Raw genomic sequence first — 14375 nt, 5'->3', positions numbered from 1 at the left:
CTGCCTGAAATATAAGAAACACTGTTTCAAAACATAGAACACATTATGCTTTGGAAAATGCTCAACAGTGATGTCAGACAGCCTACATCTGAAGGGTTGTAAATGTGCCACAACATGCAAAAACAGACAGTTTCACTTTGACAATATCTGAGGAAACAAAAAAGTATCACCTCAATGTCCATTTTCATTTACAACTGATGACTTCATATGTTAACACAGGAAGCACGTCACTGAAATTACTTTCCTGACTGTTGCTATCATCAACACGTTAACAACCTACACCCCATAAAACAACTTCTATTAAAACATGAAGGGGCAAGATGGAGACTAGCGGTGATGGGAAACTATCAACAAGCTGGTTTAACAACACAGATGAATCACATTATTACGGTTATTACTACGACTGTTATAGATCTTTGACGGTGTGTGTAAGATTGTCTGATGGCCACTGTGTACTTAAAGCCAGGAGATACTGTACCATGCATCTGACAAGTATGATACTTGAAGCAGTAGATTTTGGATGGAAAAGAGACTGTGGCCCTACTCTGTCACTGAAGTGACAATACTTCCAGAAAAACCACCACAACACTGATCCATCTCTGTACAAACCTTCCTCTGTTACATCTGCCATTAAATGAGAAGCTTCAGTGTGACAGAAAACCATCAGCACCCTGAATTTCTGTCCCACCAGAGGAAAACCCCACAAACTACATATGGCTTAACTTTGATGCTCTGTTTTCTTACATAATTCTTAACGTTGTCATTCTGCCATTTATATCAGCAAAATAATCCATTTTCCAAGTTTTGTTCACATCCTGTAAATTAACTGCAACTCAGCTTGGCAAGATCACCGCTACTGTTCAATTGACATCAAATGTATACAGGCCTGGACGAGTGAACGAAAGCCAGAAGGACAGTGAAGCAACAGAAATGCGCGAGATGCGTTCGCCATCAGGCCACTCTACTCTTGAGCAGACAATCACAGTGTAGCAGCCTTTGCTACCTAATGAGACTATCAGGGAGGGAGAAACACTTGACTGGTATCTTAATTTACAAAATTGTGATCAGAAAAATAAATCCTTGGACCTGTGAAGAGTAAAACTGGAGTTAACCCCCCCCCCCCTAAAAACAAATCAAATAAAAGGTAATTCAGCTTAACATTCCTTTAGGCACATAAGTCTTTATGGATCCCACATGCGTGGTGGTCAGGAATGCTTTTCACACAATAACAAAACAAAAAGGTGAGGATGCCTTGTATGCAAACTTGGAGAAATGAACCTATAGTGCTGTTTTTAAATACTTGTGGTCGGTGGTTCAGATAAACCAGTGAGAAATCCACACGACTCTGAACTGCATGCCTGACCAGGATGACGGGACAGAAGATGTCCCACGCACATCTTCAGACTCATCCACCCCAACTGTGACCTCCATTACTTTCAAATCCAGATTTCCTGATCAGTTTTCAACTGTTGGTCTGATCTTTTTTTTTTCTTTTGTTAAAAGTTTGTGTCAACACTAAATCACAATCTAGCCTTGAATATTGCTCAGCAGCTATTTACAGAATTGCAAAACAATCAGCCTGATCTACACACAATATCTCACATTGTCCCGTGTTTATTTTTAGTGGTCCTCTTCAAAAAAAAAAAAAAAAAAGTTCTACAAAGTGTAAACATGGAAAAAAAGAAGATTCTGTATAAATGTGACTCGTGTTGTCTTCCCACCATGCCATAGAACCGTATCTGCAAACTACAATAACCTTAATGAGTGTTTTTCTAATTCAGGGACACATTATTCGGCTCCAAATTTAAGTGCAGATCTGCTGTGCAGTAATAGGACCTTTTTAACCATTTCAAGTAAACCCCGTTTAATGTCCCGTTTTTTTTCTTCCATTCTGCGATCCTTTTTGTTCAAAAGAGAGCCGTCCTCCATCGGTCTGTATTGTGGCCCTCTGCCTCAGCTTGCTCTTGTTGTTGGGTTTCCCCTGCACGCAGGTGCATACACTCTCACACACACACAACCAGCCCCCTCTTTGAGTGAGTACAATGTTAAACAAAGGTAAATGACATTTAAAGAAAAAAAATCACCTTTTCACTCACAGATCCTTCCATGTTTGCAATCAACACTGAGATGTCAGGCCCCAACATTTAAGTTAAATTTCTTCATTTTTTTGAACACACAGCAGAATAAACATTGTTTGGAAGCAAGGTCTCCTGGTGGCAAGTCAAATGTTCAGAGGTCTTTTCTTTTTTTGTTGTTTGTTTGTATTTTTCTTGCCGTTCTCCACAGCTTAGTCCTGCTTTGCCAGGAGCTTCTGCTTCCAGGCCTCGTTTAAGTAAACCAGTCGCTTGTAGTTGAGAATAAAGAGAATGAAGTTCAGCGCATATGTGGTGATGCAGATGATGCAGAAGTCCTTTAGGACAAAGTAGAGGATGTAGCCCAGGTAGAGCGAACCCACCACCGACAAGATGGATGTCGTCATGAGAATAAGGGCGGCCATTGCACTGACAGTCATTCCTATGGCAAGAAACAGAGACTAAGGCTTAGGCAAGTGACCGTGAGGGAAAAAAAACATAACCTTTCATCAAACATGCAACCTGATGAGTCTGCTCTTGTCACAAAGCTTTCCCCCTTACAGTTCTCTATTTATACGATGAGCCTCCTCGTGATGACATTCAGCTCAAACACTGAATAGACTGGTCAGACTATGCTGTTGTCACATGAGGTGCAGTAATAGTTCTGAGGCTGAGTCTCCTCTGTGTTTGTGCTTGTGATAGAAGCACAGATGAGGATTCTCTCTTGCTCCCACAATTCTTTTATTTACCTAATCTTTAGACATGCAGACGCACATTATTGTGTGCTTGATTTAATACAAATCAATTTAATCACTGTTTTACATATTGTCAATCTTGTTGATTATAAATTATAGATATTAAAACCTGATGAATTGATGTGTGATCTACAACAGAATTAATCTGCAACTATTTTGATAATGAATTATTTCCAATATTCTCAACGAAAGGAAAAAAGTGAATTATTTTCTCCTCTAATCACAGTTAAGGAAATATCTTTGGTTTATGGAACAAACATAGATTTGAGGAGGCCATCTTGGCGTTCAGTAAACACAGATCAACATTTACCATTTCTTGACATTTTATGGACCAAAAGGAACAAAAGCTTAATCAAAAAAATAATCAACAGATTAATCAATGACAGTTATTGTTTGTTGCTTACCTACAAGACCTACAATGGAGCGGGATCCAGCAGTAGAAAACCACTACTGAAAAGTTCTTAAAACTGCAGTATGGGACAATTTATTTATAAATTAACTATTGTTACAGTCAGGCCCTCTCGAGATAAGTCCACACAATGTTGATTAAGCCTGTCAGCGCCAGGTATATCTCTGTGTGGCGAACCATACCGCACCGTAAACTGAAATGATTGTTTCTGAAAAAAGGTATAAAATTAGCAATGGAGAAAAAGGAAGCAATCTACAACGGAGGCAAGCAGAATTTGCCACAGATGTGTTGACTGCTTACAGAAGAGAGGGAACTGAGGTCAGGCCAAGTTGTTGCCCTATTTGGAATAAGCTAGGTAACATTTATATTTACTGTACCTGAATAATTATTGTATAGGAACTGTGAAGATTTCTCTGTATTCCAAAGTGTCCTCACTACCAGAGAAGGGAGACAAAGGCTTTGCAGTTTGCACTGCAGGTTTAAGTTAGATTTTTCAGCTAACTCAAAAAGTAAAGGGTTACCTGGATAATTATACTAAAGTAGACGAAAAGATTTATTTACTTTGGTTACTTGTAACGTTGCAAATTCAGATTAAAACAAAGTACAATCCATTAACATTTAACTAAAAAATAAACTACTAAGCAGCATATAGGTTTTGCCTTTACCAGCTACAGAATTAAAGTGATTACTTAATTCATCAATAATTACAATCAATTGTACTTTTGTCAAATATTTTTTACTAAAGAGAGATTTTGAGTGCAGGGCTTTTAAAAGTAAGTAAACTTAAAAGATCTGAGATCTGAGTACTTCTCCAACCACGAATGACATAAATTACTAGAAATAGTGCTGGTCTGCCTTTTAACATGAGAAATACCTAGAATACATTCGGACCATACATCCCATAAAGATAAATTAATTTAGCCATTGTGACATATGTTCATGTCCTATATATATTAATGACTGTATTAGACCATTGTGGGTCTAATTCATATTGCAAATCAATGCCTTATGGACATATATTTTTATTTCTACTATATTTAATAGGTATTTAATTTGCTGGATTATTCAAAAAGACTATTGTTAGAAGCAGCAAAGTCTTGGTAAAGCATTAATTTCACGTGAATGTGAAATTTAAACATTAGTCCCGAGCTGTACAATGGCACTGAACAGAACTTAAAGCGTTAGTTATGCAGATCTTGGAGTCGTGCCTACTTGCAAATACTGGTAAATTCAAGGCTGTCAGAGTAATCCAAGTTCTGAAACTGAGTGGCCATGATTTTAATATGGAAATCTTGACACGCTGTAGCCGTTTGACTTAACTGGGTCGCTATTGTGTTTGGCAAATGAGTGCTAACTACTTTGGCTAAAAAGACATCTTGTTCCGTGCCAGGGCCAGGTGGCCACGCAAGTCTACAGACCCTTCAGCAGGCGAAAATGTCAAACAGCATGACTGAGTCAGCAATACCATTGACGAGTGCCTTTGCATGTAATCCAAGTGGGGAAACCCACAAATATTACATAAGCAGACAATTGTATCATGACTATTCACTGTCAGGACAAAATTTGACTGAGACCAACACATCATTATTAGAACCCCACAACTGCCATCACCTGACTTAATCTTACGGTTACTTCACTAATATGTTACAGATGCAGTCTTAGGAGAAATAGAGTGAGTGTGCTTCAAGGTATCAGCCTCTAACTTAAGCATTTAATTTATGAATACACGGCCACTTACAGCCATGTCAGTGTCATGTGGGTTGGGTTTAGTCAAATAAAGCCATGTCAGTGGAAGGCAAAGTACTGAGTCAGCATTAGATGCTATTGCAACAGAACAGGACATTTTTTCATCAGTTAAATAAGAAAGGCATGTTACCTAGTAGGAGCTGAAAGGCATAAAAGGCAAGCCCATAGACACTGTTGGGTTGGTTCAGTGCACTGTCATTCCCAAAAATTGAGCCCAGTAGTCCAAATCCTCGACCCCACCTAAAAAAGGAAAAGAAAAAAAGCTTTATTTAAGGAATTTAGAAGAAAACTTCAGCAATTTAGCAAGAATGGATGAGATTAGAGTTCTATCAAAACCCAATGAGTCACACTTATTGGAAATAAGGTTTACAAAAAGACAATGTACAAAAATAAATTCCAGTGATAGAAGTGAGGAAATTCTTGCTATGAATACCAAAACATTTTTTCAGGAACCTGAAATACCACTGTAACCATACCTAACATAGGACTTTGAACATTTAACTAAATACGCCTGTTATGAACCTCTCGAGAGACATTTTATTTGGCTTTGTTGGGGTGTTTTAGTGACAGAATCACTGGTTAACACTCATCTCTACCTGTTCATCAATATCTTTAAACTTCCATAAAACATGAGGTCTCATATTCTGATTTCTGCCCCTAGTAAAACTGAAACCTTTGTCTTGATTATGATACATTTCTATATATGACACATTTCAACATACTTTTTAATGTGCTGCTAGATTTCAACATACTTTTTAATGTGCTGCTAGATTTCAACATACTTTCTAATGTGCTGCTAGATTTCTTGTGAAAAAAATTCACTATTGCAGTCAGACTACAAGATCAGATACGTCTGAAACGGTCTCTCTCCTCTATAGTGCTACAAACTGAGTTTAATTTCTTACACAGCAACCATGACTTGGATAAACGATCAATGACAAATACTTTTCTACTTTAATGTTTTAGAAAACACTGGAGTTAATTCAGCACGTTTCATTTGAGGCTGTAAAGCAGGGAAATGAAAGTAAGAGGTTGGTTCAATGACTTATCTCATTTACCAAGGCAAAATGGACAATTTTGTAACTTCACCAAGCACCACAGTCGACTTCTAAATGAAATTCTGTAAAATATTGGTGCAGAGAAATGTTTTAATGTTAATAAAAAGATGCATGTAATAGTCTTATTGTACATTATATTTAGCGTTGTAATTTAATTCAGCACCTTGTGGGAAGCTTTCCATTAATTTCACTGGGGCAGGCATTCAGGTTTGTGTTTTGAGGCTTTATCTTACACTGATTACCATTTGAGGAGACATACACAACTAATACGATAAACTGTATTATCAAACAAAGGGTATTCAATTTATCAAGTCCTTGTAGTAACAGACTTCTGGAAACTAAGACACTTTGGACTTAAAAGGTCCAGTGCGTACGATTTTGGTGAAAGGGATCTATTGGCAGAATTGAATTTAAAATAATCCTGGTCATGTTTTCACTAGTGTGTTTCATCTAAATTGTCATCTTTACTGTAGAATAGGCCCTTTCTATTTAAATAGTTTCTATTTACATCGGGAACGGGCCTCTCTACGGAGGCTGCCATGTTTTTTACAGTAGCCCAGACTGAACAAACTAAACTCTTTTGGGTTTTTATGACAACCGAAGGCTACCACATGTTTTCTTTCATGTTTGGAAGAAGAGGGTGAGGTGAGTGGTATTCAGCTGCAACATGAAACTTCACGACTAGATATCACTAAATAAATTCTACACACTGAACCTACAAATCAACTGCTCTATTCTTCATCTTAAGGAAATGATGACCAGTTTACGACAGGGACAATGGTGAGACTGTCTCTAACTGTCAGACAGAGATTTTGCACACTCACTTAACAAATATGTCATGATTCACAGACAGGTGACATTCCAGGTATGTTGTCATTATGATCCAAAGCCTGCAAAGACTCTCATTCATTGACATTAAAGACAATTCACTTGACTCATCAATAGTTGCATTTCAACAGTTAAGCCAGTATGGCAACTTCTCAGGATTGGTTTTGTTCAAGTATCATCTTTACTTTTTAAAGAGATGTTCATTTAAATCAGTGATTGCTTACTGAGTACTAAATTTGCAAACCATCGGACACAAACCAAAGCAATACTAAATCTGTGCAACTGTGGCTTGTTATCTAACAGCAGTAACACTTTTAGGTATCAAACTATGCAACTGACCTATCCAACTGACCTATGAAGCATTTACAGTATGTGCACTGTCTCTGGAGGTAACCAAAGTTTAGTTTGAAACCCTGGTAGTGACATTAGCATTACAGCTAATGACAGCAGCACTACAGCTACCCTGAACATAGCTAGCAGGTTAGAAAGTTACGTTAGCCAAAGCTATCAACAGTAAGACAGCCAAAACCCAGGAACCATACAAAGAGTTATGTAGAATTGAATGAAAAGCTTCACCCGGCAACAGCACAGACAGATGATCACGTTAGTCAGAACAAGATATCGACATAATTTGTAATTAAGTTGTTTTTACAGATGTATTATCCTTCCATACACAAGCGTGGCCCTACGTGCTATAAACAGCAGCAATTAGCCATTCATCAATTTATAATTCAATGATGCTGAGGGCTCTCTGCTGACAGCTAACCGGCTAGGAAGTATGACATGGGTTTCGTTAGCTAACGCTTAGCTAAAGTTAGCTTCGCCGGGCTAACTAGGTAGCAAATGATGTGCTTGTTAAATGAAACAGTTCCCTTATTTCAGACACTAACACTCAGCCCGCAGCATGCTAGCAGGCGAGCTACGCGGCTAGCCCCGGTGTGAGCCGGGTGCATCTGACAGTTTGAGCCGCGGAGCCTCTTCCCCAGACTGTGCGATAGCAGCCGGGCAGCTGCATTGAGCGCCACTGTGTGTCGGCGCTCTTTGCTGAATTCAAATTACCTCGAGCTGAACACTTTGGAGCAGCTGATGGAGCTGCTGACGTCGCACATCGCCGTGTAGCCCGGGTCCCGAGCTTTCTCCCTCTCGACGTGGAAGGCGTACAGAGACAGCAGAATGCCCAGCAGGCACACGAGGAGCCGGGCTATTCTCTCCCACCGAGGGGTGGACACTCTCAGGACGGGCGCCGCCATCACTCTGTGGCCTAGCTGGAGACACGCATACATACGCAGAGAGCTCGCCTGTGAGACGGAGCGACGACGTGGAAAAGCGTCAGGACGCGCCACACCGTGAGGGGCGGGCCGCCGAGCAGCCCAGCAGCGGAGGACAGGGGGGGGACCGGGGAGGACCGGGGAGGACAGGGGGACTCGAGCCCTCTGCGGAAACACTGCCAGCGGCCTGGCGTGCAAACTAATCATGGAGGTTTATAGTGGGTGTGTGTCCGTGTGTGTACGTGCGTGCGTGCGTGTACTGTTCAAATCCACGCTGTCCCTTTATAAATCACCAATTTTCTTTTGAGGAAATGTGTATAAAATGTAGCGCTGAAAAGCTTGAGAAGATGAGACAAATTATTGTGGCAGCTTGTTTCAATCCACGCTCAATATATAATATAGAGTACATGTAATTCAACAATAGAGTACTAAGTTTAAATGAATAAAAGGAAAATATAAATAAAAGTCTATTATAACTAATACACATAAAATGTAGACGGCGTAAATGCAGACCAGTGTCTGTAAAAGAAATAACACTATGAGATTAAAATAAGTAAGTTATGTGAGACAGGTTTATTCTGGCAAAAATGTGGTCATGGAGACACCTACTGGACCGGAAACAACCTGCCTGCCTGCCTCTCTGTCTGTCTGTCCGTCTGTCTGTCTGCCTGCCTGCCTGCCTGCCTGCCTGCCTGCCTGCCTGCCTGCCTGCCTGTCTGTCTGTCTGTCTGTCTGTCTGTCTGTCTGTCTGTCTGTCTGTCTGTCTGTCTGTCTGTCTGTCTGTCTGTCTGTCTTCTGTCTGTCTGTCTGTCTGTCTGTCTGTCTGTCTGTCTGTCTGTCTGTCTGTCTGTCTGTCTGTCTGTCTGTCTGTCTGTCTGTCTGTCTGCCTCTCTGTCTGTCTGTCTGTCTGTCTGTCTGTCTGTCTGTCTGTCTGCCTGCCTGCCTGCCTGCCTGCCTGCCTGCCTGCCTGTCTGCCTGCCTGCCTGTCTGTCTGTCTGTCTGTCTGTCTGTCTGTCTGTCTGTCTGTCTGTCTGTCTGTCTGTCTGTCTGTCTGTCTGTCTGCCTCTCTGTCTGTCTGTCTGTCTGTCTGTCTGTCTGTCTGTCTGTCTGTCTGTCTGTCTGTCTGTCTGTCTGTCTGTCTGTCTGTCTGTCTGTCTGCCTGCCTGCCTGCCTGCCTGCCTGCCTGCCTGCCTGCCTGCCTGCCTGCCTGCCTGCCTGCCTGCCTGCCTGCCTGCCTGCCTGCCTGCCTGTCTGTCTGTCTGTCTGTCTGTCTGTCTGTCTGTCTGTCTGTCTGTCTGTCTGTCTGTCTGTCTGTCTGTCTGCCTGCCTGCCTGCCTGCCTGCCTGTCTGTCTGTCTGTCTGTCTGTCTGTCTGTCTGCCTGCCTGCCTGTCTGTCTGTTTGCTTGTCTGTCTGTCTGTCTGTCTGCCTGTCTGCCTGTTAGTTTTTTGACAGGCAGACACCATGAAACCATAAAACAATGACATAAAACAATACAGGATTAGTGTTACTAGCTATACATATACCCACATGAATGAACTGTGCTTATCATGTCGTATAAGTCAGTCCGTCTGTCTGTCATGAAACTTTATAAGTATGTGTTTGAGATCTAAATGAAGGCTAAGTTTAAAGATGGGTGTGGACCGACCACAGTACTGAGGGGGACTGCTGTAAATAGCATGTTGAGGAGGGATGACATGTTGAAGTTCGCATCCATGAGCCCTCACAAGTTATAACTACATTATATGAGTGCTCAGTAGTCTTGACTAGTCATATCCTCAGTAATATTACAGCAAAACGTGCAATGTCAGAAAAAAACCCGTCATAAATTAAATACACACACACATAACAAGAGTGCGAATATTGACAACACATGAAATACTGAAAAGATGTCAAATGACATTGAACAAGCGTTGAATGAAAATATCACATAACGTACACACTTTATTATTGAAGCATTAAGTTTATGTCGCCACTTCCGCAGTCTGTGGCACAGCCGCGGTCACGTGACTGCGTGTATATAAACACGGTGTGACATCATCTGTTTACAGTTTTCTGAGACTCCGCTGAGAAACTTCTCCGCTTCCAAATGGCGACAGACATGGAAAGATTCGTCTCTTTCGAGGAGAACTATTACGATCAGTACGACTATTACAACCTGCTGGAGTTCTCCTGCCATGCCTGTGGCAAAGGCCGATCCAAGAGGGAGATCGAGCTGAACACAAACCGCCATTCCCCCTCAGGACACGAGAGGAAGATAGCGGAAAAATTTCACAACAGCGAGATTAAGCGCAGGATAACGAAGAGCCCGTTGTCTTGATGGCCTGTTTATCGACGATTACAGGTAATCCGGTCCCTCTGAGGTCTGAATGTGGTCTTTCTTTGTTGTGGAATTTTCCAGTGTATATTCAACCATAGGCCTCTGAGAGAGAAAACACCCTGACCTGCTGTTTACATAAACGAGATCCAGCCTGCAAGGCACCTCCCATTACTGTGGAGAGAATAACAACTACTTTTATGAGGCCCATTGTAAGATATGCTTTGCTCTATTTACTAGGACAATTAATTGGATCCGTTATTTCCTTTCTAATGGGTTTTTATCCCACCTATTGTTTGTATAATCATATAATCAATAGCAATGCTCCATTTGTTTGGCAAAGCCTGAATAACCGCAGAAATAATTCCATCTTTTACATCTTAAAATTGGATAACATGACATGACATTACATTACATTTTATTTAGCTGATGCTTTTATCCAAAGCGACTTACAATAAGTGCATTCAACCATGAGGGTACAAACCCAGTTCAACAAGAATCAAGAAAGTACAATCACTTCAAAAAAGCACAACTACAAAGTGCCATTTAAGTGCTACTAAATTGTTAGTTTAAACTTAGATGTTTTTTTAATGAGTACTCTGATTACAAACAACAACAGATGAATCACTGACAGTTCAGATCAAAAATGCCCCCCAAAAAAACTCTTCTGGTCCACTTTTCTGCCTTCACCTGTTGTGTATTATGAATTGAACTTGCTTTGGACTGTTGAACAGACAAAATAAACAGTTGCAACACATCAACACGCGCCTTGAGAAACAGTGATGGATATATTTCACAATTTCCCTTCACAGGTCATTCACTTCATAGACCCATTAAAATAATCTGCAGAGGAATTGATGATGAAAATAACTTTAAGATGCATTTTGTTTTGCTTTGTAGTGACCATTTAATTCTGAATCGCCCACAGATCCGGACTGAAATTGGATTTCTGATGTTGACCGTGACCAAGTGTCTGCCTCTCCTGTCCCAGTGAATGGAGCTCGATGACAATGGGAACATCCCAGTAATGAGTCTTGAGACCGCCCTCCATTCCATACTGTACCCTGTAACATTACGTGCTACAGTCACGTTACAGCTGTGCGAGAATAGTTTGTGGTGAGCTATATAGGTCAGTGGTGTGTGTGCTTGATAAATGTACATGAATAGATATGGTCGCTTCTGTGGGTTCAGAGGTCATGTCCTGTATTTTAAATCAATAACACAATAAAAGTTATGTTATCTAAACCAGCTTGAGTTGTTTTATTTCTGTTGCTCACACATGATATCTCTAGTTGATTTAATTCATCTGGTGTAAATCTGTTATGTGCCACTGTTTTTCATTATTAGTGTGATGTGTTAAAGCAGTGTTGATCCCTCCACCCCTCTGTTTTTGTATCTCAAAGGTTAGGCATGCAGACCCAGGCAGGCAGGAGCATACAAATGTTGAAGGATATTTATCACATGTAGCATAGAAAGATATATTGTTTTGTATTTCTGGTATTTATGATCATGAATACTGATGTGAGGTATTTAGGTTTTCACTCTGATGGATTGGCTGCACATGGACAGTATGTCAACAGCAGGATGAGGAAGACAGCGGCAAGAATTCAAATTATATGCAACTGGAGGATATGGAAAACTGTACTCACTAAAAAGTTAAATAAAATATAGATGACTAAAATAGTTTCTTGTGCTCCAATTGAACCAGACGCTCCACAATTCTAATCAGAGTTTGGATTTTGTTACTCTTGGACGACTTCCTGTATGAGCCGAAGCTAGGTGAATTACCAGCTTTTATTTTGAAAGAGAGGCTAGCCTACCGGAACCGAAATCACTCATTTCCTGTTCATCAGGGGTTTTGACGTCTAGTAAGCCGTATCAAGTTGACCGATTCTTTCGACATTTATTTTAATTTCCTAGTTACCAGGATGCAGATATGCAGCGTGTGCAGCGAACAGACACCGAAATACAGATGTCCAGCCTGCAAAATAAGATAGTAAGTAACTTAAGCTTCCTGTCTGCAAGCTAGCGAATCTCCAGTTAAGAGATTCGGCTAAGTTTTCTACACCTTCTAGTCAAAAGTTAAAACTGTCACTTAGTTGTTCTGGTACTGAGATGAGTAAATTAGCTTGATGTAACTCTTGAGGAATACAAAGCATCTGTAACAACGTAACAGTACCCTCATGCTAGTTTGTAGCTTGTAGCATTGCGGTTCCCAGATAAGTAAAACACGTGGATGTATCATATGAATTTTATGAGAAGCTAGATCGTCACTTATTTATTGTCCTGGTTCGTAGCAATTCCCTTAAAATCTCACATGAAAACAACATCGCCAACTCTACCGCATGTTACGGCAACGCAGACGGGTCAAAAAGCTTCTCGTTCTCTCGCGAGTTCATGTTATTGTCACAGGCCTCTGACCCCTCTGTTGACTTAACAACATCGTCTCACTTTATATTATTTATTTATATCTAAATTAACCCCGTTGTTTTCCCTCCTGCAGTTGCTCCCTTGGCTGTTATAAGCTACATAAAGGTAAGCGGCTTGATCAGTCTTTTATTGTGGTGTTGTTGACATCCTCATAGGATTTACTTAACATCATTAATCTGATTTATTTTCTCCACAGACACTTGCCTCCCTGTTACACAACCTACACCCACTGATCCTGAAGTGAGGGACACTTTCACCTCAGGTATGGCACAATATTCATTATCCCTTCCAATGTCCATGTCAACCAGCAAGGACACATATTATCAAATTAATGACATTTGTTGGCAACATGGCATAACTTGAAACACAATAGGAAATGTGCATGAAGCCGATTCACATTAAATCGAAAACCTAAAAGATAAACTTAATATTTCTGAATGTTTATGATCTTATTCTGTTTTAAATGTCAGTGACATTTACCATATATAGTCAGGTGTGTGAATTTTGAACAATTGCTGCAAATAAACAAATTTACTACTGTGGTGACTGGTGTCACTGAGTTACACTTTTGTAGGGGTGAAAGTGTATTTGTTAAATATCTGAGATATGAAATCCCAGTAAAGTGATTCAGCGAGTTAAGTCTTCCATGTGTAAAGCACCTTTGTCTTCACTTTCTGCGCAGAGACTTGGACAGTTGATGATCTTCTGCACGAGGAGGACATCATTGATAAAGTGCCTCTCCAGAGACTCCAGGTGTTAGGTAGTAATCCAACATTACCTAATCCCAACCCTTTAGTGTTATCACGATGTTTACGTGGACAGCATGTTCCGATATTAAGAAACTAGCCTGCATAAGACATTGCTGTGTAATTACCAAAATAAGCACTAATCCAATTAAGACATGCAGTATTCTGACCTCAGTCACATTGTGTAGACATGTCCAAATCACACATTAACATCCTGTAGGACATCATACAGCAGTTTTCAACAGCTTGACAATCAGATAGTGCTCTGTAATATGAATGGAATATTCTATTACAAATAAATGTTATCATAATCAAAATTTCTTATTTAGGTCAATTGCTGGAACATTGCATCAACATCAATTATTTCTTGACCTCAAATTAAATTTAAAAAGTCGTTTTCATTGTTTCTAATTTCCTTAACAGGTCAGTCTAAAAAGCTGCGAGATCTCCTCTGCAACCCCCACCTGAGACAGTTGCTCCACTCTATTGACAGCGCAGACAGCAAAGACGACGCCATGAAGGCTGCGATGCAGGAGCCGCTGTTTGTTGAGTTTTCAGATCGATGTTTGAAAATTGTAGGAAATGAAGACAAATCATGAACATTTAATGAAGCTGGTGATTTCTGAAATTGTGTATGGATGACCTAGTGTCCATATTGTTCCCTTTTTTTTGTATAAAATTCATGCCTTGAGATTTAACTAAATAAAAAAAACCTTTCCTGAGTCAAGGCTTTGTGAAATTAAATTTT

The 14375-nt window shown here is 40.3% G+C and overlaps 2 protein-coding genes across 2 annotated transcripts; one reads left to right on the top strand and one right to left on the bottom strand.

The window, feature by feature from the left end:
• Positions 1-2226: 2226 nt before the first annotated feature.
• vkorc1l1 (vitamin K epoxide reductase complex, subunit 1-like 1) lies at positions 2227-8196 on the bottom strand. The gene is made up of 3 exons (XM_061086560.1): positions 7928-8196; positions 5113-5222; positions 2227-2514 (listed from the first exon to the last, which is right to left on the bottom strand). The coding sequence occupies exons 1-3, from the start codon at positions 8149-8151 to the stop codon at positions 2288-2290; spliced, it is 561 nt and encodes a 186-aa protein (XP_060942543.1). The 5' UTR covers positions 8152-8196; the 3' UTR covers positions 2227-2287.
• A 4082-nt stretch (positions 8197-12278) lies between these two features.
• znhit3 (zinc finger, HIT-type containing 3) lies at positions 12279-14350 on the top strand. Its single transcript, XM_061085538.1, has 5 exons — positions 12279-12447; positions 12955-12986; positions 13078-13143; positions 13564-13641; positions 14051-14350. The coding sequence occupies exons 1-5, from the start codon at positions 12380-12382 to the stop codon at positions 14224-14226; spliced, it is 420 nt and encodes a 139-aa protein (XP_060941521.1). The 5' UTR covers positions 12279-12379; the 3' UTR covers positions 14227-14350.
• Positions 14351-14375: the final 25 nt, after the last annotated feature.

The sequence above is a fragment of the Limanda limanda genome, chromosome 14, assembly GCF_963576545.1.
Source record: "Limanda limanda chromosome 14, fLimLim1.1, whole genome shotgun sequence".
Lineage (NCBI taxonomy): Eukaryota > Metazoa > Chordata > Actinopteri > Pleuronectiformes > Pleuronectidae > Limanda > Limanda limanda.
Note: the sequence above shows the minus strand (reverse complement) of the source record. Positions and strands in the feature narration are given on the sequence as shown.